The 25,094-nt window shown below is 38.2% G+C and overlaps 1 protein-coding gene across 5 annotated transcripts in view; it reads left to right on the top strand.

Moving 5' to 3' along the window:
* ush (Zinc finger protein ush) overlaps window positions 1–18,622 on the top strand; it is a 180,377-nt gene extending 161,755 nt beyond the window's left edge. For all 5 annotated transcript variants that reach the window (XM_069046739.1, XM_069046740.1, XM_069046737.1 and 2 more), the window contains 2 exons: window positions 15,230–17,430; window positions 17,521–18,622. In XM_069046739.1, the coding sequence (XP_068902840.1) occupies window positions 15,230–17,430; window positions 17,521–18,120 (2,801 nt within the window). In that variant the 3' untranslated portion in view covers window positions 18,121–18,622. The remainder of the gene's footprint in view (window positions 1–15,229; window positions 17,431–17,520) is intronic.
* The last annotated feature ends 6,472 nt before the right edge of the window (window positions 18,623–25,094 follow it).

The following is a 25,094-nucleotide window of genomic DNA, read 5'->3' as shown; positions in this document are numbered from 1 at the left end:
GATTTTTCGGTGGGAGTGTGAAACGTGTCCCGCAACCAGAAAACAATGCCGAAGGAAATGGCTGGAAAAACGAACGATAGTATTATTGCACGCCACAATCGCCATAATCAAAAATTGCACATGGTTGCATTCGCGTTTAATCTCGATGGCGCATTTATCGGGCAGTTCCCACCGAAATTGGCTTTCGGCGGTGCCGTCATGTCGATCTGGCTTGCCTTACGCAACATTTTGTAAATATTGTAATATAACTATCGCATATGAATATTTAATACCGACACAGGATGTCAGTCTGTTTGTATGCAGCGCCGTTGTAAACGCACAATAATGGCTTATCGTACATCAGTTTGGCCATTTTATCGCTCTATCTCGTTGACAGAGAGCGGGTTTTGCAATTTCGTGGCCGCTCCTTCTGGAAAAAACCGCCGATATCAATTAAAAAATCATCCGGAGAAGAGGGAAACGCCGCCTGGGCCCGCGGCCGTTCAATTAAAATAGCGCCGATCTGATTAGGCCGCGATAAAAGCATTTCTTGTGTTTTTGCGTGTTGTTTCTATGTATATGAGAATTCCATTTCTGGATCATTCTTTGTTTGATAAGCATCAGGACTGGAAATTATTTCAACAATTTTACAATATCTCCTTCCCGTTTTAGTCATCTCGCGTTTAAAAATTCAAATATATCTAAACTAAGATAAAAAACGCAAACAAACGAAAGGAATAAAAGAAAAACGCCGCTATATAATATTTTAAAAGTGTTTTTGATTCGTACAAAGATTAGTTTGAATATGGGACGAGATCGCGTCCTCGTTCTCCCACAAAAAGTCAACTCTCTTCGAGTCGAGAGCGCTCCTTTTTAATAATAATAATAATGACAACCGAAATTATAGACCAGTTAATTAGATTATCAAATTCAGGTGGTATTTTGGGAGCGAGTTTAACCCAATATTTAAGTAACTGTTTAAACTAATTGAATTGTCAATTTACACTAACTAACAGCTTGGAATATTAACTTACTTTACTTGCAAAGAAGTTAATGGATTTGCATTAGCGATTTGAAGAATCAGGAACTAGATTATTAACATTTTAATACCATATTAAAGACTATTAGAAAAAACACCGCTGAATACTCTCACTAGAATCAATAATAAAAAAGTAAATAGTAAATTATAGATCAGTTGAAGAATGTAACATTAGCGAACATTTGTAGGCATTTGGTGTGAATAAGGAATTACCAAGAAGGCCAAATATTAACATAACAAGCTTTGTTGCATATCATTGATGCGAAAACCTAATGAACTATTTGTCAAAACAGGTATCCAAATGTTTAATGGAATTTTAAGACAGGAGAGTAAGTATAAGGCAAACCTGTTTTTTATTCATTATGAAAGTAGGTTGTCGAGCATCAGCATTTCTTGTCGCTTCATTGTTTCAACCGATCTAAGAGTATTCCCATAATGAATAGTGCAATCCAATTTTCATAATAAGTTGTTTATAAAAAACGGAACAGGAAATTTAAAATGAATTGATCCCAAACAGTATAAAATTCATGAAATTTGTGTGACTCAACATCTTTCAAAAATATGTGCAATTGTTTCTCTCACAGCTTTGGAAAGCTCGCCGTAAAATGCAAGGACAATTTTGTCTTCCACGTGAGTCCTTCGTTTATTAATTTACAATTTTGCTTTTTGGCCCTTATTTTATTAGATTATACATCTAAAACATGTACGTTTGTGTGGCGCGAAAATTACTAAAGTGATAATTCCATTTATACTCAAGAAAATGTACACAAGATACACCAAAAAACTATATTTACTTCTACCTACATCCATAATGACGATCTCTCTCTTGTCGGAAATCTTGTATAAATGTACAAAACATTCTTGTATATCTTCCCAAAAGGGGAACATAAAGATCAAAACTATCAATGGAAGAGAACCATTTCAAGAACATGGTACTTGGTTGAAATATCTAAATCGGCAGTTTTGTTCAACTAAGTAGTAATGATTTAAATTATTTCAAAATTTTCTGTTGGATTTTTTCCATTTCTAGTTTTTAATTTCTGATTTATTTGATCCCCTAGAAGAGTAGACAGCTTCTGAAAGGTCCTGCCTAGTTTTGTTGTGGAGAACCAGAACAACAACATTTTTACATTCAAAGAAGATTTTTGGTTTCAAGTGAATTGAAATATTTTAACAATTCTTTATCATTGATTTAAGATATGGTAAAGAAAGGGAAATCCCACTATCTGCTACATATCACAACATTAAACTTCCCTATGTATGTGTGGCTATCACTGCAGAGTAAATACTGTTCATATTTTTCAATCTTTTGATTGATTTGGAAATACCCAAAAAATAAACAGTAGAATCACTTCTTTAAAGGGTACTAAAATCTTTAGACAAATGAATGACAATAGGTATGAGTAGAAGGTATGGAATAGCTGGATAAGGAATATCAGCGTTAGATCTTTTGTAAGGAAATGAAATTTTGACCACATATTCTGAAGTGTTTCTTTAACATGTTAATCTTAAAATATTTCAACTCATACGTTGATGGTAGACTTCAAGGGTCAAGTAACATTCTTCCGGGGGCTATAATTGGGCAAAAGAAGATTGAAAATATTTTTCCAGCTCGGATCGATCAATTAACTTTCGGTGACGTCCGACCATTAATTTCGGGCGCATATTAACGAACCTCCCTATCCTTATCTGGACCGGGGTAGCAAACGGGTCCATATTTGTGAAGTTTTTTGAACGTAGATAACCGCCGCCGAGCGATCGGAATCTCCACCAGGAACGCCGTAGAATGAACGCTTTTGATAACGCATCTGCATAACAAAGCCAGGGCCGGAATGTAGCAAATGAATTAACTTGTTTTAGGGATTTACCCCAAACGGAACGGCACAAAACAGTCTCGGAAATTTAATGAGACAAATTGCGTCTTGTTCGACTAACCACCCTATAATGAAGTCATCCCGGTACAAAAAATCCGGGTTGGTGCAGACATTCCCTTCCCAAACTTGGCTGCGCACTTATTATTGACATAACCTCTGGAGATGCTATCGCCGGCAGGAACTCGATAAATGCCCCGTTTAGTAAATGCACATTTTCGTTATCAGATGCGAACAGGTTATCATTACGGCCAGGAACTGTGTCCAATCGATACATCAAAATCGTTACATAAACGCATCGACCGCGGGGAATATAAACAACTATAAATCATATATGCTTTAAGCATTCCACGGCCACGATAAAAAATGAGTTCGTTATCAGCTTGACGTTGTGGGTGTCTGGCTGGAGGCGGATTTTTGAACGGCGTTCCGCCATTCTGACGTGTTTACTCGGTCATTACGGCGACCGACGTGAATTACACACCGCGGAATTACACTCCGACCACAATTAGGCACCTTCCAGGTGGAAATACGTGCGTAATTTGGCAATTTATCTTCGATATTTGCCACGACGAAACGAGCCGTTTATGCAAGGGGTAATTGCTTGCTTACCTTTGCTCCAAACTTTTCTCAAGACAAAATTCCTGATAAGGATCGGTCGGTTTAATGAAACTGTGTATTAATGTACAGTCCATATTAGTAATTGCTTCTACTTCAACATTGTGTTGTCCATGCCTTTCTACGCCAATGAATGCTTGTAATTAAAATCCGGAAGTTGAAGCACTAAAGATATTATGCTATGCAATAGTATCTCAAGAATTTATTTTGCAATTACTAAGTTGATGTAGAACATGAAATGCATATACAATTTGTAAAAAGTTAGTTATTAGGCTATTCTTGTTCGAAAGTTAGGAGAAAATCTTGCGAAGGTGCTTCTCAATTCGTTATTCCTATTCAGTTGAAAAGAATAATAATTTTTACAGTAATGCACTATGATTCGCTGATTTTTGCAAATGCAGGTCAGAAATTCTTTCTAACACCATGAATATTATCATCTGTTTAATTGGTGGTATTTAACACTCATTTATAATGAAACAAATTGTACACATACAGAGTGATTCACGAGTAATAATGAATCTAACAAAACTTGTGATGCAACCAACAATACATGTCCCCCATACAAGTAAGTTAAACAAATATTCTACGTAATGACTTTGATTAAATTAGGCATGTTGACCATCTTTCATAAAATTAATATACATATATATTTTTAAATCCATATAATCGGTGCAAATGTAATGTTGGTTGCACCACAAATTACGTTAGGCTCATTATTACTCATGAATCACCTTGTATAATAATTATGATGTTTTAATTATAATTTATCTTTTCACTCTGATGAACATCATATTGCTTTTAACTGTAAATGTACATTGACATTTCATTCGGTTTCAAAATTCAAAAAAGTAAATTGTCGAAGGATCATTAACAGCGTATTTTATCAGTCATTAAAATAATCGCGTGAGTAAGTAATTCGATCTCGGCAACTGTTGGTTTGGAGGGAACAAGCATTTACCAGAGCACATAATTGTCGAAAGCTTCCCCCATCTCGCTCGCCGGTCCCAACCTGACGTGTGCCAAATTATAGTTCCGCGAGGGCCTTTCTTCGCCTCGTAACCATCCGTGTAATCAGGGGAGTGGTAAGCAGCGTTAGCGAACCGGTGATGGCCAGTCACCCACCCAGTGTCTCTTTTCCATCTTGATAGAGCCCCACTGTAATGAGCTCCGTCTGGAAGCTGTCAGTCGCGCTGTTCGAAGTCGCTGCTTCCTTATCTTCCCCGATAGTCTCACGCTATCTCTCGCCACAGCATCTACTTTAATTAGGCCACCTTGGCCATTGCCAGTCTGCATCAGTTACCGTCGGGGCCGGTGACCATCCCGTCTCCTCGGGCTACGATCTGTTTTTAACCGTCCAACTAATTGCCTGTCGCCCATAAAAGATGATTCCGTTTCTTGTACAAATTGATTAAGACGTCCCGCGGGATTATTCCGGCCGACATGACTGCTTATGGTTGATTTCCCGTTGATACCGGCCGAGAATAACCAGCTACTGTTTTAATTCGAGTCTAGGTGATGGGCGATAAGACGACGTCGCTCGAGATGGGACTCGACTGGTATTAATAATTTTGTTGGCCGACCTGTCTTGCCATCTAATCCATCATCGGTAGGTGCGTCGGATCACGGAGCAATTAAACCCGGAGTGTCGCCCAACTTGCCAAAGTAACATATTGAAGTGGCGGAGCTGGCAGAGAGCGCTGTTGCAGCTCTAATTGTCTTCGCCATTTAACATACAATGGCCGGACCACCGCCATATATCGGCATTGATTTTTTAATGTAGCCTCCACGGGCAAGATTACCTATCAGCGCTACCATCTTGGTCCACTCGCTATTTACAAATAGCTATTGTAGCTATGCTGATCTCAGATCGCGACTCTCTCTCCGTTTCCCAGACTGCGTAATTGTATGCTCAAAGTAATGGTCGATGCTTGAGTTATGGTGTTGTAGACTATTATACGCGGTGGCCGTATTTATACTCCGGTATTTATTACCGGTCAGAACAAATTGCACCGGACTCGGCCGCAACAATGTGTGAGGAATTCCTTTTTTTCAGCGAAACCGCACCGCTGACTGACGACTGTCTTCTTCCTTCTCTTCGTGCTTTCCATCGGCCAGCCGATTTTTTCAATTTCATGTAACTGTTCGTCTCTTCCGTTCGATGGCTGCAGGAATCTAGAGATAAGGATCTAATAATTGAGGATATCCCGCACAACATTTCTCTGAAACTTGATACGAGGCGACGTAACATTATACTAATTTTTTACTTCAAAAGACAAGACAACAAAGACAAATAGTTATAAGATATTTTATTGGACTAGATCTACCGTTGGATCTTTCGCTTCGACGACAATTTATTATAAACAACTGTTTTTTGTTCAACAGCACTTCTTCTTCTACAACTCTTGTGTCCGTTTCATTCCGTCCCATTCATATCATTTTTTATTATCCACGACAATATAACGCAATAAAACAGTAAAGGATAATAAAACATGATTGATTAATAACGGAACTAGATTTTTCCTGTTTCCTTGCACAGAGCTTGCCGTCAGATCCTTTTATATCAAAGATTATTTAGATTTTGAAAGCAAAATCTTTGAATTTATGATAATTTTTTTGCGTCTTAGATTCTTATTTTTAAAATAGCTCCAGTTGCAAATTGAAAGAAATATATCTAAAATTAAAAAAACAAATCATTGGTGACAACGAAAAATTGGCATTTTCACTTTTTTTAACCTTTTCTTCAGATATTTGTCATTAATTCCAATCTACTTCCCAACCAAATTATGCTCAAGTTCTATCGTTTCAGTGGTATTTCCAGAAATATCGCACTTTCTCAAATTTGATCCTACTTTTTCATTTTTCTCTTTTGTTAATCAATCTCATTATCTTCTCTTCCAAGTTTTCTTTATTTTTTTTTAATCGTCACATACGATATCCAGATCCTTTATTATATGTATTTACTATATCTATATCATTTTTTCTTCACCCCCTTCATCCCTTCTCACAGCCTTTCTTTCTCTCTTTCTTTCTTTCTACTTCTACTTCTCTACAGTCACTGACAACAGACAATATAGAATAAACTTTGCCATTTTTTACTAAAGTAGATTATTGTTTATACTGTAATGCTTTTCTTTTTATTCTTTAAGAACTTACCATCTTATAATTTTTGTGGTTTTTAGAAACATCAAAATCTTTAATATAGAAAAAGTTCACCACCTTTTTTCAATTTTGATTACATTGTTTCCTTTTTTTAAGAATCCTTTTTAGAGATCCTATGCTCACTTAAAATTACATATTTTGTTTTGATTCTGTTCGCTTTCTTCATGTATTCACATCAGCTTGTTTCTCTTCTTTTTACATTATATTTTACGTTCATTCTTCTTCTTAATTTAATGTCAAGTGGACTTACTACTAAATTACATTAGTTATTTAACAATTTGTTGTTCTATAGGTCTTTAACACAACATATTCTTCTCTTTGATGTACGACACAATGAATGCCCTTTTTTATTCTCCCTGTCTCCTATCTTCCGTACTCCTTTACATTTACTTCAAATGGATTCTTTTTTCACTATTTATAGTTTCTTCAAATTTTCTCATTTTACTTTTTCCTTTGGTCCTTAACATTCTTATTTATGTATTTGTTGTTACCTAATCCACCCACATCTTTTTCCAAATCAACTTTTCCATTGTATGTTTTTCTTTGTCATCTTTCTTCTTATATTACGTATTACATTTCTACCTCTGTCCACTCATAGATTGCTTGACATAAATGTTACTAAAAATGTTCACTTACGCTATAACAAATAGATCCGGCGCGAAATTTAAAAAAATGGAAAGAGCAGGTTTACATGTGATATTTTATTATTATTCTGCATGTTTGCACTTAGGAAAGACGAAAGAAAACTTCAATACAGTAGGAGTAATACATATATTAGGATAATGTGCCCGACGGAATAAAAAATGCAACCCACAATACATTTTCGAATTTCCGAAAAAGCTGGCTATTGAAATTAAAATATCCAGCTTTTTTCGGAAATGGCTAAACACAAGCAAGAGGTTATTTAATATTGTATCATTTTAGATGTTTGTAATGCCACTTGAAGTGCATAATGCTAGATTCTTGAGGCACGCACTCACTTCACAAACTTTAAAAAATCAACAAAAAATCGCAACAGAACAGATCAAAACAGCAACACGATCAAAACGAATAACTTTTAAAACCAGAGAAACGCAAAACAAAGCTCTAAAGATGAAAAATCGCAAATCTAAATGCTTAAACCACTTGACAGAACTGACAATTTCAAATTTGAAATGTCATATAATTTATTTTTTGCATGGGTTTCATAACAACCAATGAGAATCAGTGGCGCGAATGCTTCAAGATATTACCAACAGAATCTATGATACTTTCTTAATATTTTAATGTTATGGTTTGGGGATTTTGATATCTAAGGATATTAAAAAAAAATGCATTCTATCAGTGGACGTAGCCTAGTTCTAGGACTTGCAATAATATTTTATTTTCTAATTATTATTATTTCCAAATTTGCTTATTCATGACGTATGTTACTCCACAAAGTAGGAATTTTTTTTTATTCAAAAAATGCTCTTTTTGGGATATTTTCTTCCTTTTTCGTTTTGGTTGATTTTAATCTGAAAGGAGATGATGTCACATAATTTTTTTGTATTAACGGTTGTTTCATATAAAATTATTCACGCAAAAGTGCATCACGTCTGATTTAACCAAGCACAATAACAACCTGTCTTGGCATAAAAAATATCAAATTACGCTTGGGATTTTTGGAGCAAAACCCATTCACCCAATTTGTTTTTTTCTTATTTAATCTCGCAGATTGCTGCGATATTCTTGGCAACAGTGAAGAGAAATGTGTCTTGTTACAGATGATTTTTGATTTTGCAATAATTCTTCATCGAAAGACTCGAGCATGGTAGTCGGTGACAGTAATTTATACCGAGTGTGTTGGTCGGTGCAAATGTTATGTAACGGTGGAGAGCGGTGCAGGTATCGAGGGATAGCTTTGATTGCGCTTTGTTCTTGGAACGTCCAATCGGGTCCGCATTGGCAATACCTACGCATTCCCAATCGATCGTCAGGTGCGATAACACAGACACGACATAAAATAGACGTGTTAGTTGGTACCCACCATAAATAATTCATAAAACCGAGAAACACACGAAAATTAAACGAAACTGAACTGTCGTCGCCCCTGACCGAAACACAAACGTCAAAGAAGACGAATCGAGTGCCGATATCTCGAAATCGCAGATGTTATTCGCGGCCATCCAGCCTGCAACTTTGTTAGATTTATTAAGTCGCCACGGCCAGATAACAGTTCCGAGAAAAAAAATCTATCGGACGAACATCCAATCAAAAATGCTAATGATCGATTTCAGGTGTTGATTGGTCTAATAATTTAGGTGGCAATTAAAATTTCGCAATTCTTCGTGTCACACGAAATTTATGATGTCGCCGCAATAGACGACTACTGCTGTGCTTCCTTTATTTAATTCCAGTGTTGTACGGCGCTGACAATTTACGATTGCTGATTGATAAGGAGAGCGCACTCAGCAGGTGTGGACAGCCTTGTTAGCGACTCCTTCGCCCTCTCACTGCGACGGTGCCGGTGTCCTCGACTCACCGTTGATTCACTAAAGGAGATGCGTAATCGCACTGACACCTCGTGACACTACGGCATAATTACAATTATGTTAATTGGCACACAGACCTTATGGTAAAGATGACAAGATACACTGCGTATGTGCCCCGCCAGACCGTGCGTCTTCTGATAACCACCAAAGATTCTATCCCACATCTCTTTGCCTTCATTTCTCAACAGCTTCCAACCTGAACAATATTTTGACCGGACGAAACCGTAATCTAATACCATCTACCACTGGCTGGAATAAACCGGGAGCCAAGACAGAGCCTTGGGGTACACCGGACTTGCCAAAATTAGTCGACGATGAATTCTTTTTGTTTTTTTGTGCTGTTGACGAGGCAGAGCTGGTGGCATCGCTCGGCCTACGCGTTGTAAATTAACAGTTCCCTGCTCGATAAACCATTCTTAAATCTCGTGATGTTAATCCGAGAGTGGTCCTGGGGCGATGGGCGTTGAACGGTAGCCACTATTAGTGGGCCGTGTCGCAGCCGCACTATTATTAACGTCACTAAAGCTTAACCTTCTCCAGAACACGTGTTAGTCCACAGCTCCCGGCCATTCCGACCAAAAAAGAGAATTCGTTATTCCTAGTTGATTAATGGAATCTCATTCAATCGATGATGGCGCAAACGAACATCCAGACCGACTAAAAATAAAAAATCGACGTTACCACTAATCATTTAAATGCTTTTATGGTCCCTTATCGAAAATTTTCTCTATTATCTCGCCGGAGGAATGGTGAGCTGACTGCTACTCTTTTACCGTGGCGCCGGCTGCTATTGAAACCATCACACCAAGACTGTTAAGGAACACTCTCGATCGCTATCGTAATCTCGCGAGTTATACAAGTGGATATAAAATTAAACGAGGTCAATACGTTTGCAATATGACGATACCGCTTTGTCTGCTGCCAATTAATTCAAACCGAAACGTTCCAAAGGCTACTCGAACAAAGTTGCAATCAGCACAAGTGGTACCGCCAGACAGAGGCGACAACTATTCCAAGACCGTTCCAGCAGTACCGACAGTGATCGATTTTGACAGGTTCAATTTCGCCACTGATTACAAGTACTCACATCCATTTAGGATATCAAGGAAACAAAGGAGAACTTGCAGACAATAAGAAAGAAGAACTTTTCTTGTAGCGTGGGGTATACAAGATGGTACTGAAAGCAAGAAGAATGCTTTGGTATGCGTTGTGGATGTACCATTTGCAGATGTAAACCTTCATAGTTTTGGAATTCATGGATCGTACTATGACGTGGTGGAAAAGAGAATTGTGTGTAATTTTTTTGGAAGGACCAATTATGGCACTCGCCGTGAAGTGATCTCTCGTTTTGACGGGGTAATTATCTGCATGCACGGCGAGGGGAGCCCCCGAGTGAGCGGTTAGTGTCCGGGTGACTCGGGGGCCGTGGGGCGGAGTGCGTCGTCCGGACAAATGAAAAACGGCGTCCATTAGGCGAGATATGAAGTATGAATGCATTTCCAGTGAGGATTAATTCAACAAAAAACGTTATCATTATCGGGACCTCGGCTGCGGGGTCCATTATATAAGGAGAGAAGTCCGCCGCGTCGGGGGCGGCGGGCCAGGTGATTAGTAGCTCAACTGGAGAGAGAGAGTGATTGAGTCCCGTCGAGATACGTGCGACGGAATAAACCATACCCGGCGGTGTTATCTGCTCTGGCAGCGTCGCTCCGGCCTTTTAATCATCCCTTAACACATTTCTCACCTTATCTCCCTAAACCTTTAAAAAAGTTTCGCTGGTGAGCTCGATAGCGCATAAAATGTCTGCAGATGACAGAGGTGTGCCCGCCGATTTAATGCGGATAGAATTCACAGATCAATTTTAGATTTGAAACGATTTATAACTTCCTCTTATACAGCGGCGGCAGTCGATACCATCTATCGATCACGCTACATTAGCATAAGACATTGATTTATAATTATACCGACGGCAAGACTTTCCGCGCCGCCGCCGCCGCCGCTCAACCCGGACTTTTTCATGAATTGGAGGAAACATCCACTTACCCCCACAAATCATACAGACGTGCCGCCCCCAACAACCCGCTTCGCGCGCACTTTATTTTTTAAATAAACAGCCTGATTTCCCTCGCAGGACGAGACACCACATTCTCTACCAGCAGGACTCCTAGAAATCACAAGCTCTCATTTTAATTTAGCAATCGTTACTCTCTTAATAATAGCAATTTCTACTTCGTTAATAAAATATGAACATTTTTAATTGGACTCTTGGAAGGGAAGGTTCATTATATTTTTAAATTGAGCCAATTTTCATATTCTATGAACTATGCAAAGTCTCGTTATTTAAATCTTATCGAATCCGATCGACAACCATAATAATTAGTCAAGGTAGATGCGCCAAGACCAACAGAAGAGTTCTCATAGTGACGGGGAGCTGCTGCGATTGAATTTAGATTTCACATTTAAAATTTAAAGCGAAAACGAAAAATGTATCGTCAAAAATTTTGAATGAAATGTATCAAATACAAAGTGTCTATAAAAGAATGTAGGTATATCAAGAGTCCTATGGAATTGTGAAGCTCTATAATTTTATTGTGTCGAACTATGTCGAGCCGTTGAAGCCGTCAAATCAGATGTCAACAGTCAAATCAGATGTCAACAGTCTAATGTCAAATTATTAACTCTTAGCGTCAGTTGTGAATTCAACGTCTTAGTCGTTTTGCTTATGGTTTTCTTCAGTTTTTCTATATTCTAATTACTTTTCATCTTACAACAGTCTATTAAAAACCTGTCATTAATGGACTTACATAACCTCTGTTTTTCTATTTGGTACCACAATATGTTACAAAGCGGCAAAAATCAAATACATACATTCGAATTCCACAGGACTCTTGATATACATAGGTATAGACACTTCGTACAAAATACCGAACAGGTATCAAAACATATTTTTGAGTTTACTTATCCAACAGAAAAAATATTAAATTTATTTCTTCATTACATACTTGGGAAGTAATGTAGTCAAAGATCGGATCCTGTAAAATAAAAATACTCCTTACAGAAACCTTACTTACTTGGAACTGTTAAATATTATTCAAATCAAAAACCATGATAAAAATATGAATATTAATATGCAAACATTAATTTAACAATCAAAAAGATGAAGAAAATGCAATAGTGTAATAATTATGTTATAAGAACAAGAAATTTCTGAAGAGGATAAGAAGTACCTAATTTTTCTCTTATCTTGTAAAAAGTGTGTAAATCCAAGTTATTCATATTGCAAAAAAATCTAGTTTGATATTGACCATCATGGAACTACATATCTGATATTTTGAAACGAGTGTACCTGACTGTGGAACTGCTCTTACAAACTAAGCTAACTTAACAACTTTTTAACGAGCAACCCGTAAGAGGAAGCGCATCTATGTCCAGTACCAGCAACCGGTTAGAAAGTCCACAAGAACGAAACTGTTTAATTCCGATTGATTTTTCAAGTTTCCGCGCTTCCGTGTGCCGCGACTTGGTAAGCAATCCCACGCTTTACCGATCCTAGATGCAGCACCGGCAATCCCGAGATCGCACCAGAGGCATTCCTGCTAGGAGCTGTGCGTGTACGAAGCGTTTGCAGGAGCCATTACAAGCGATTATCGGATCGTGTACTTATCACCCGTTCAAGTCTCCAAGTAGCCTCGTGACGACTCTACCAGAGGCAGAGAAAATTTGACGGTGATTTTGATCGAAGGCCACTTCGTGTACGATGTTTGAGGAAGGAGGTGGTGTACGAGTGGCCCTGGCGTCTCTCGGTGGGCCACGCGACGTCCTACCGATATGCAAATGCAAGAGATCGTGACGCACGACACTGTACGACAACCGCTACCGCTCTAATTAAGTCAATAGATTCATTCCACAACACAATCATTTACTCGTTGCTTATTACATTTTCATGAGACTGTTCACTTTGCGAAAATAAAGTAATTTAGATTGATGGCTGCCGGACGAATTACGATAACACCTAGGAATTTCTACGGCACAAGCTCACAAAATCTCGCTGCGATACAAGAATCGTATCGAGCGTAAAATAAAAAGCACTACCTCGTCGCCGATAACGACCGTCTGTCGTTTGGTCAATCAGCCGGGATATATAACTTTTTAATCGCTCATTTATGGCCCATTAGTATCTGTACTCGATACAAATTGAGGTGTCGTATTTTATCCGTTTTATCGGCGGTTTTGTGCTATCTTCTTTCTAATTATCGGAGGTTTGTTGCTCCTTGTTTGTACCCGGGGGCTCTATTTTTAAAATGAATTCCTAGACTTGCATTAGTCTGGAACAGATAACGTGATAAGTGATGGTCGATAGTGACGCTCTCGGCCGTTTCAAGACCAGTGACCTACCTGTTCGTCCCTCAAAATATTAAACAAAACAAACATTTTGATCGAATCATCTTTTTATTCATTTCAAAACCACAAAGATTTTTTTACCAGGATAATAAACGAACCAACATAAACATCTTACCAATACTAGAAGATTGTCTATAGTAGGTACCTACTATAATATCGGGTGTTCTGGTGTTCATTTAAATTTATGCTCAAAGTAGGGAAGTAGGCGTTGAAAAGTCAATTGTGAACGCATCACGGATCAGCTGTTTTAATGTAACCTCACTTTTTGCGTTATTTGTCTTTTTACTCGCAGATTGACGAGTTACTACAGTAACAGTTACCAATATCTTGCACAAGGCAGTCGTGAAAACCTCTATCGCTACCTTCTAATTCAGAAAGATTTAATTAACACTTTGAAAAATAATAGACACTGAAAACTTCAGGATTAAGTGTGAGCTGTCAAATACCAAATTTGCAAATCTATAAAAGGCGGCAAATCATAAATCACAGCGAAATACCATGAAATAAACATTTGTAATAACCTCGTACCTTATTTCACGCTGTGAAAAAATGACCGCTTTAGACGCATAATATTGATTAAAAGCCATAACTTTTTTTTATAGTGGTGCAAAAACAAACCTTGAGCCTAAAGTTTTAAGATCTAGATGGCATAGAAAAGTCAGAGGTCTCGAGGATGACCCTTGCGTAGATCCCAAAAGTCAATACAAAAAAGTAGAGGTTTGCAAAGTGATTGGACTGAAGTTAAGCTGGTACTGGTTCTGATTTGGAGGGGCAAGGTGCTTGCTGTTTTGTGCGTGTACTGGTATTTAGTTCTAAAATCTGCATCAGTATTCAAGTGGTGTCAGTCAATTGGCTGACGCAAACAAGGAGACACTTAACAAGTTGTAAAACGGTACTAACGAGAAACAGGCCACATTACGGCGACACTCTTGATTGACACCGGTTAATGCAGTTTGTTGCGTACGGCGGCTCTGTACATATTGGTTCAAGCCGGGGGCCATGTAATTAATAACAGTTTTCGATGTTATCGACAGTTCACACACATACGCACTACACTTGTACGTACACACAGAGAGAGATTGGAGCCATCCCTGCCCATACCACCTATACAGATCCCAATCTCTTCGGCTACACATTCCGAACTCTAATTAAAGATTGTTATCGTTCGCGAGAATTCCCATCCAGAGTCTTATTAATTCCTAATATCTTTTAATCTCGGGCGCTATCGGCATTTTTGCCTCGTGTTATTGCCATTGTTTCCAAATTGACAACAATAGAAACTCCTGGGAGGTTCGGGTAGATTCAATCGGCGAGATGGGTTTTTCGGGATTAGAGTCGTTAGTGGTCGGTGGTGGAGTGATGCATGTGCGGTTGTACACCTTGCGTGGGCTGCCCTGACGGACTGCTTCATTAGAAGAGGGCTGCGACATGCGCGACCCGTGTACTGCTCGCTCTTATCACTGATGCATTTGTACCAACCTGTTCTCCCGTTCCCATCTATCGGAGACCGGCAATAACTTAAGCCGGCCGAGCAGTATTTTATTACTTATCACCTCCGAGTATCAAGTACTCGCTCCTGATGCTATCTCTTCTCATGTTTCCTGGTAAGACGACGACACTCGTCCGTTAACATTTGCATTTTGTTCCAGGGGAGGAAGAATGGGCGAACAATACGGATGAAAACACGACTGCCACGACCAACTCGACGGACAAACGTTCTTCCGCCACACCTCCGGCCAAAAGCAAGACCCCCGACAAGTCAGACGATGACGATCCGAAGAGTACCACAATCAAAACGGAAGCCGATTCGTCGCCGCCGCGAATCAGACTCAAGGCGAATCTAGCCACAGATCCAGCACTCCAGTCGCAGCACATTTCCATTCCTAGTCTCAAGACCGAAATAGAGACCAGTCAGTCGCCCAGCGAGTACCTAGCGGCACTACCGTCAGCCATCCAGAACGCTCTCGCTTCCAGAGGCTTCTTTTTACCCAACCTGACCGAAACCAGGCCGAACGAAACACCAGAAGTCGCAAGACAACCCAGCGTTCCACTCTTCATCTGTCCACCTTGCGGCATCCGTTTCTCCTCTTTGAGCACTTTGGAAGCGCACCAGACCTACTACTGTTCGCATAGAGCGAACAAACCGGTAGACGACGATGCCAAGTCTGTTGGAGGAATTGAACCGAGCGGGAGTCAATCCGATCAAGATCCTTCTGAGCCTTCAACCAAAAATATCCGCACCGGGAAGCAGTACACTTGCACACATTGCACCTACAGTGCAGACAAAAAAGTCAGCCTCAACAGACACATGAGGATGCACACCGTCTCACCTAGTCCAGTCAACGTCGCCACAACCACAATGCCCAACGGAGATGCTTCCAATGATAGTCAAGATCGTTATTGCGCCGAATGCGACATACGCTTCAGTTCGCAAAAAACTTACAGAGCGCACAAGATGCACTACTGCAATTCTAGACACGTGATGAAGGGTTCGGTGAACATCGCGTCGAAGACCACGTCGAGTTGCACCTCGGGTTCGTCTCCGACGTCGCCAGTTGACACCACTTGTCGAACACCTCCATCGCCTGCCAGTCAGATTCCTCCGCAGCAACCTTTCCTGGCGTTGCCGACCAATCCGATCATAATTGTGCCATATTCCCTCTTTCGTAGTGCTAGCGTTCTTCCTGGTCTTTTACCGTCAGCAGCCGGTCTGCCAAACCCGGACACTCCATGTTTTCTTCTACCCAACGGAACTCTTCAACCGATGACGCAAGCAATCAATCCTAATCCTCCTCCTCAACAAACAGAAGTTTTGAAATCGGTCAACAAACCCAAGGACAATTCAATCAACAGGGAAACTTCGTCGGCTCCGCTGGATCTCAGCATAAGAAAGTCTCCCGAACTGAACAACTTGGTAATTGACCTCGGCGACGAACACGAAAAAGAAAACCTGAAGCATCGGTCTCCAAGTCCTGAAAAAATCGAGTGTGTACCATCTATCCGCGGATCGCCTCCTTCGACTCCGGCATCGCAAACTGGGACCTCACCAGTTTTGAGTATCTCCCCCAAACGCAAGCACGAACTAGAGACATCCAGAAGTAACAGTCCCAGACTGTCCAGGTCCACGCCAAAATCAAATTCAACAAACGAACGTTCCAGAACTAGTCCAGATGCTAATCCCAATCTTTTCGAAATTCCTCCATCTCTGCATCCGCTTCTGATGAGAGCCGGCTCGCTCTCGCTGTTTCCTCCAGAGGTCCAAATGAGACTAGCCGAGCTTCCGACACTACCTCCCGTGACTCCTCAAGTTTTGGTGAAGCAAGGAGTTTCCAAGTGCAAGGAGTGCAACATAGTATTCTGCAAACACGAGAACTACGTCGTTCACAAGAAGCACTACTGCTCGGCGAGGACTCAGGAAGATGACGGATCGAAGACTTCAGGCAGTCCTCCCATCAGTCCGCGAAGTGCGGGTACCACCAGTCCAGCGGGGCAGTACCAGCAGCTGATCTGTCTAGCTTGCGGGATCAAATTCACTTCTTTAGATAATCTCAACGCGCATCAAGCTTACTACTGCTTGAAGCGAGGGGAAATGGATGTGAGAAGGTGCGGCAAATGCAGAGGCATCGCCGAACCAGGACATCAGTGTATACCTTCCGGGACCTTGTCAGGTTGGAAATGTCCTTGCTGTGACGTGATCAGTCCGACGGCCAGTGCCGCTCAGCGTCACATGGAGTCGCACACGGGAGTCAAAGCCTACAGGTGCACCATATGCAAATACAAGGGCAACACTTTGAGGGGAATGCGGACCCACATTCGGATGCACTTCGACAAGCGATCCCCAGATCTTCAGGTAAAGTTTTCGATTGAACCTGTCTCAATAGTTTGATTTTGTTGGTCTTGGAAGAGTTGTTATTAAGTTGTGTTGTTGTGGTTGTTGCAGGAGGAGAAGTACATAACCTACATCTTGGACGACGATGGTGCAAACATGGAAGTACACGTGTCGCCAGCGACGAGTGCCCCCGGCGTGATCGACGATCGGGCGGTGTCTCCTAGCTCGGAGGAGCGTGTAGATTCCTTGCACCGTTGCACCCAATGTATGTACAGCTCCCCCTACAAAGCAAACGTCTTGAGACATGCCAAAATCGCTCACAGTCCCCGAGAAGCCGAAGAAGTCACGGTGAACGGTTCGTCGGATAAAGCCACCACACGATCGATGCCCTCACTAGACGACGACGACATCGTCATCAAGAAAGAGGCCATCGAGCCCGAGGTCATCATAGCATCCGGGGACGAGTCACCGAAGGACAAAGTATCGGAGGGAGATGCGAAAGCGAAAGCAGAACAAGAGGATGAAATCCTACAGGAGGCGTCGAAAGCCGGGCCGAAGTACTGCAAGTCTTGTGATATCTCTTTTAACTACTATTCGACTTTCATCGCGCACAAGAAGTTCTACTGTTCGAGTCACGCAGGTGAAATCACGGCGGCCTCTGCCAACAACAACAACAACTCCACAAGGGCGACGGAAACTTCAGTACTGTAAAAGATGTTAACTGGTAGTGTTAGTGGCACAAGACAGGTGATTTTAAGTGTTAAAATCTGGGCCAGTCCTCCTGTATACGCGTATTTGTTACTATATATCTGTAGATTTTCGCAAAGCGACGCATAATCGCGATATGTTGATTGCATTATTAACTATGAATGTAAAAATTACTAAGTTTTTAAGCTTTGTTTTGTATAAAGTAAAGATTTATGGATATTTTTTATAGGTTTAAGTTGTATCATATGAAATAACATATTGTTATGCCAAAGCAGTAGTGTATGATTTTTCTTTTATCAGAATTTTGTAGGTACATACATAAGCATAAGCCTCTATTCATATCTTTTAAGGGACTATGTCTTCAGTTGCAATTGAAATAGCTAATGTACAAGTGAATTCATGTTATTATTATATAGTTGTTAGGTGTTCAAAACACCCACTGAAGGTTATATATAAATATACAGTGATTACCCTTCTTGGAGACAATAAATTATTTATTTGTAAAGCTTTCTTTTTGTACCTTGATTCACTACGTCCATCTCATGTGAAACTACTTTTTCCGATAATTTGCAATTATTTAAGAAATGAATAAGATTACTGAAAATATCTTTTAATTTGAGAAAGTTGAAAATGAATTACATCTTCAAGTGTCAGACGCATTTGATTATTAGATTGGCAAAATGATCAACTTTTAGATTTTTATCGTAAAATTTCTGTTAGAATAACATTCACCTACTATAAAAAATTTTGTAAATGCAGGAAAGAAATGTAGATACTACGTACTTGGCGCAAAAACCAGCCCCGATTTACCTTTGAATTTTGGGAGCAACCTGTTTGAGTGAGTATTAATCGATCTAATAAGATACATTTCATTTTTGAAAAGAAGAAAAAAAAGAGAGTGTGTCGTAAAGACGCACGATAGAAGTGAAACTTTTGTATTACAAGGAAGAGGGAAATCAGAATATTGTAAATTATCACTGATAGGTGCAAGAGGAGGTGGCTGAGCCGAGGTGCTAGTTGCTAGTTCATTGTCTTTATTATTTACACCGTTTTTTTCACATTCTGAACTGTCACTTCACTCGCACGTTTTCTTTTCACATTCTGAACTGTCACTTCACTTGTACGTTTTCTCTCAGGCCACGCTCTTGTTCTTTCTGCGCCTGACTTAGGCATATTTACAACAAAATTGTATATTTTAACGATAACACTAAACAATATCGAAATGCATAACTCATTGTTCATTTTTAAGCCTCCAAATTAAAACAGAGGACATTATCGATAAATCCCGCGAGTGTGACAAAGACAGAAGCATACACAATTTTAAGGGATGTTTGTATCGTGTCAAACAGATTAACTTACATAGACTCCAAATTAAGTGAGATGGAAATATTGGCGCAACCGTTGTGCGAGACACCACTTTTCGTCACACAAAAAGGTTGCCGATCAGAATTTCAAACCCCTCCCATAAAAAGTTTCACTTCAAAAATGTATACCTAATGTGCTCCCCATTTAAATCAAAGCATTGGTGATGGTAATCTAAATAAAAATCCCACTGAGTTATTTCGGAATAGTTATTTGTACAACTAGTTATGAAAGTCATACTTTTTTTCATGAATGTGCAGTTTGATTAACGAGGGCGTAGCTCGAGTTAATCAAGCAAATGAGTGAAAAAAAGACACTTTCGTAACGTACACGCTATTTTTTGCATATCGTTGTAAGTTGAGAAATTCAGTAGATTTATTTTATGCAGCGGAAGAACGCACCTAATGTTAAAATTACTGCAGTTATGTGAAATTTAATAACAATAGCAAGACACCATTTGCTCAGCAGTAAATTTATAAAGCAAATACGAGTATATTAAAAAAATTAAACTAGAAATTGCACATTAATTGTAAATAAAGTTGGAATATGTATATTAAATAAAACCTGCACATATTCATTAATTATGGTAAGACGAGTACCTACATTAGAACTATAGAACTATAGCACAACAATTGTATAAATTGAAACAAAGTGGGTGTAGACTTGACTTTCAACAGAAAATTTTCAACAACGTTTGTTGATCAAGCACGAACTCAAAAACATAATTTCAGAAAGTCTTCTGAATCTAATCTAATCTAATCTTCGAAGAAATTAGATCCAAATTTATAGTACGTTACAATTTTGTGGGGTTAACAAAAGTTTCTATTAGTTATGACTTCTTTCAGAATGTCTATACCGTATTTTCAGCAATATTCGACTCTTCTCTGGAGTGCTCCCAAACGTTCTGGAGGTACATCAAGTTTTAAACAAAATAAAATTTGTATTTGACATGTTTTTGTTGGAAGTAACGATGTTATGTTATACCACAGTAAAGCAAGAAACTTGTATTACATTCGCAGGATAGTAAATTCTAAAGGATTTTGTTGATGTAACTAACAAAGTTGAAGATCAAGACAAGTGTTATCGCAACGGTTTGAATAGTATGGTATAAATAGTTGACAAATATCTTTTTTTATTGAAGCATAAAATGCCATGTCACATTATTTTTATAAAAACCGATAGGTACCTTGTAATAACATCATCCAATATGAATGTAAAACTTGAAAATGATAATTTTTACTTAGATTTCAAATAGGAAAAAGCTTCTTCAATATATGTACATGCTTTTTGTACGTTTTCTAGATAAAAGTGCCATTTTCTTCTCTTCAAGTAGATGGATTATAAGTAGAGTAATTTGTTCGTCATATTTAATATTTGAATTTAGTGAAACTTAATTTAAAATTATTTAATTTTTACGAAAAGCAGATAATTTTCTCGCGAATTATTATTATTAGTAGGTATTAAAGTCTTACTTATTCTATCGTCAAAAACAGATTTTGAACTTTTTGCATTTGTGGAACCTCAGTTTTAAATAAGCAGTGATGGTCTTTTATAAAAATATATTATAGTAAAGCTGTAATTTAATTCATGAATATAATAGAGAACTTTAAGCACAATCGAATTCTTCAATGTAACAACGATGGAGTAACGAAACAGGATTTAAAACTACCAAGTGACCATAAAAGGTTGTGACGTTTTTTCATGCGTATAGTCAATGCAAATGTTGGTCATTCTGATTCAATTCCGTGTTTAACAATAGACCTAGGCATATGCGCTTATTTTAGAAACTGATAGCCGTTTGCACCGACGCTACATATTTTTAAACCAAGCTTAAAAACAATTGTTGCTATGATTTTAATAATTGTAAATAAGGTTTTAAGCTCTTCTTAATCTTAAACTACGACGGTTCAAACGGCTCTTAAAACCCTCCGTCACACGGGTTGGGTCTGTGAGACCCAGACCATGTAAAAATAAGCTATATTTTCGTTATGTTTTAAGTAATTTAATTGGGCTCTTCAGTACCTTCTCAACTTTTGGTGTATTTTAGATTGTAGGAATTAATTAAAATAATTCCTGATCCGTTTTTGGTCTGGAGGGCATTTGGGTCTGTGAGACCCAACCCGTGTCATCGCGTACCTTTTTATTCTTAAATTCTGAAATAAAAAAAATAAATAGCAAACAAAACAACAAATAACAAGTAATAAACACAAGACGATAGCCTCAATTAAGACATATAAACAGGGAATGATCTACACCTAAAACGAAGCATTCGAGAATCAGCAATGTGTTTGATCGGACTTCCGGAGGAATAGCGCCCGGAACCACCTGCAAATAGTCTAAGACGCTGTAAGCAATGCAAAGATTGTAAAGTAAAGTTTTTTGTAAATTGTGAAGGGCTGGGTTATGATTAGAACACACCCTGGTGTTTTGTTTTGTTTGCGTGGATAATTTTCGCAGTGATTTTTGAAATTTTTGTATTTCTGTAAAAATGTTTGTTTATGACTTCAGAGAAGGGTGTCATATATTATCTAATGAAAAAAATTAATAACACTATATCACAAAATGTTTGTTTAGAATTAAACGTAAATAATAGATATTTATGCATTAAGGGAGATATGAACATGATTTTTCCCTAAGATTGAGGTGGTTATAATCCGAGGGCCTTTGGCCCGAGGAATTATAAGTCAACCGAGGGGAAAAACATGAATATCTCCCGTGGTGCATACAATATTTTATTTTTTAGTCTCTGTACTTAAAAGTTAAAATTTTATTAAAAATATTTAGCAGGGAAGATTGCGTGAATATGTGGTTGCTATAGTTTCGTTCTCATGAGTTTGTTGTCAACAATGTGGAGGGCGAAAAAATTTGACAAATCCCAAGGGAGATATGAGTCGTTTTTCACAATCTGTATCTATGACGAAAAGAAGCAATATCGTGTTACTAAAAAATAAACAAATATATGCCAAAAATGCAGTGTTTTAAGAACCAATCGCAAAGCATAATTTTAAATTAAAATTTGTAATAATTAAATGGATATGCGAAAAACAAACACACTAACGGACAACATAACAGCAACAGAACTTAACAACAATGATCTAATTTGCAAAAAAAAAATTATTCAATTTTGGGTCTCTCAGACCCAACCCGTGTGTTCGTGTGACTAGCAATGCACCCGTGTAACGCAGGGTTAATCAACAATAAATGTCAAAATAATTATTTTTAGAATTTGCGTTTATAATACGTCTATAAACGTCAGTCAGTAGGAGTCGTTTATGGCTTTATAAAAGTACACTATACTTTAATGAAATTTTTATCAATATTTCAGTGTATTACACCAAAAAACTTCCAATATTAATGTTCAAACTCTTCTTTTTAACAGGTGTAGTTGCATCCGTTACCTTGAATTACCAATTAATACGAAATTCGCTAGAATTTGAAAAAAAAAAGTTATTGAAAAATTAAAACATGGGTGCAAATTCTGAAAAATAACATAAAAAACTGGTTTTATAAGGATATTGGCGCACTCGTCCCATAGAAAACGGGTCGTTTTCTACACCTGGGACTCGTACGCCAATTCAACCCTTATAAAACTCGTTCTTTAATATACTATTTTGCACGTCTATCTGGATTTAAACATCAACTGTGCTAAAGCAATATTTCAAAAATACTATTAACCTATCAAAAACGGTCACAACATTTTATAGTCACTTGGTATTATACAGGGTTTCCCAAAATTCGCGAATTCCGAATTCGGAGCGTTGTAGGGATCACTTCGGTAGTCCAAATATGGAAATTAAAAAAAATTAGGACTGCCCCCCAAAGATACATTGGTCTGAGGGTGCACTTTTTGAACTGCGTTTTCTTCAAATACAGGCTGAAAAGTTCAGTGTTTCTTGTTATTTATGGTGTAGATGATTGTGGAAAATAATAACGTAAAACATTTTTTTCAAGAATAGCTTTATTTTGGGGTAAAAAAATCTTAATTTTTTTAAATTTTTCTTAGAAATGGAACGGCAACGTAGCTAGAATAGTATTTTGTCACTGTGTATATGAAGGATTTTTCGAGCTCCACTGCGTCCTTCCTTACCACGCTCTGAATTCGGAATTCGCAAATTTTGAGACACCTGTACATGCATAATGGTTAAAAAAATAAAGAATTCTATCATTTACCATGCATTTTGTTAATTTTGTTTTAGGTGACATAATTTGTAAGGGAGGGAACCAAACCAATTCATTTCAAAATACCAAAGTAGTGAAACTTGAAAAGTTCTCCAGAAGAGATTTTACAAAGATACCTACAGTTGAACCTCGATAAAACGAATTTTCAATAAGTCAAACCAAATCCATGTAAAACTTATTCGATAACTCGAAATCCTTAATATCTCAAATTATTTCTGCGGCATCAGATCTCGATAAGTCGAATTTTCCAAGAAAAGCAATGATTGCATTTTGCGAATTCAGTGTTTAGTCTTTCCACCGTTCAGTTTCAGTTATAAATTTACTGTTGATGGTTGTATACCTACGTAGTTGAGTTTATTTTATTAGTCAAAATGCCTCCAAAACGAGTTTTAAAAACCTTAACAATTAATGATAAATATAAACTTCTAAAAGACGTCGAGAGTGAAATACGAAAAAAAGATGTAGCCGCCAAATTTAATATTCCAGCCAGCACAGTATCAACAATTCTAAAGAAAAAAGCTGAAATTGTTAAGTTAGTGGAAAATGCTGGCGAAACCTGCACAAATAACAAACAACATCAATGGCTCTAGATGCATTAGAAACATTTCGTCTTTTTATGTATAATTCTGTTGAAAATACACCAAATGAGACTTATAGACATTTAAACTTGTTACAAGCTTTTGTTGAAGAATGCGGCAACAAACGTCAAAGTCTAATTACAAACTATTTCCAGCGAAAATAATTAACCATGTAATTTTATTAATAAAACATTTGATTTCTACAAATTTTTGGTGTTTGTTTGGTAACTCGAAGTCGCGATAACTCGAATTGTTTTTGTGGCAGATGCTAGTTCGACTTATCGAGGTTCCACTTTTGAAAACAAGTTTAGTTTTGTTTGAAAAAATACTACAACACGATATTATCGCTGAAACTGGTACCGTCAAAGCAAAGCGTCAAAGTAACTATGGAATTTTGATATTATTTATTATTATTATTGATAATAATTTACGCAACAACTCCATAAAGTAGTACTTTATGGAGTTGTTTTTTCCCTAATGGAAAGTTTTACACATGAGTAAAGACAACATTTTTTCGTACGAATGTTTGCAGTTAAAAAAACGATCAACATCAAACACAAATCTAAAATTTGCGGTTTCTGAAATCAATATTGCGACACAACTGCATTTTGTTTTCAATGCAATCTTACAATTCTAATAATAATGCTTTATTTGCCCTACGGGATTTCGAATTCTTGATTATCGTTTTATCTAAACATAAAAATAACAATTCCAAGAAAAAACATTTTTCTTTCTATTCCCCTCCCCTTTCTTTTTCTATTCTGTCCCTCCTGTTCCGTATCTCTTTCATCCGTCCTATCTCTCTTCCGTCTTCATTCAGTATTTTTCCCTGTTCCTTTCTCTGCCTCTCTCTCATTT

Source organism: Tenebrio molitor, chromosome 5 (assembly GCF_963966145.1).
Source record: "Tenebrio molitor chromosome 5, icTenMoli1.1, whole genome shotgun sequence".
Classification (NCBI taxonomy): Eukaryota; Metazoa; Arthropoda; class Insecta; order Coleoptera; family Tenebrionidae; genus Tenebrio; species Tenebrio molitor.
Note: the sequence above shows the minus strand (reverse complement) of the source record. Positions and strands in the feature narration are given on the sequence as shown.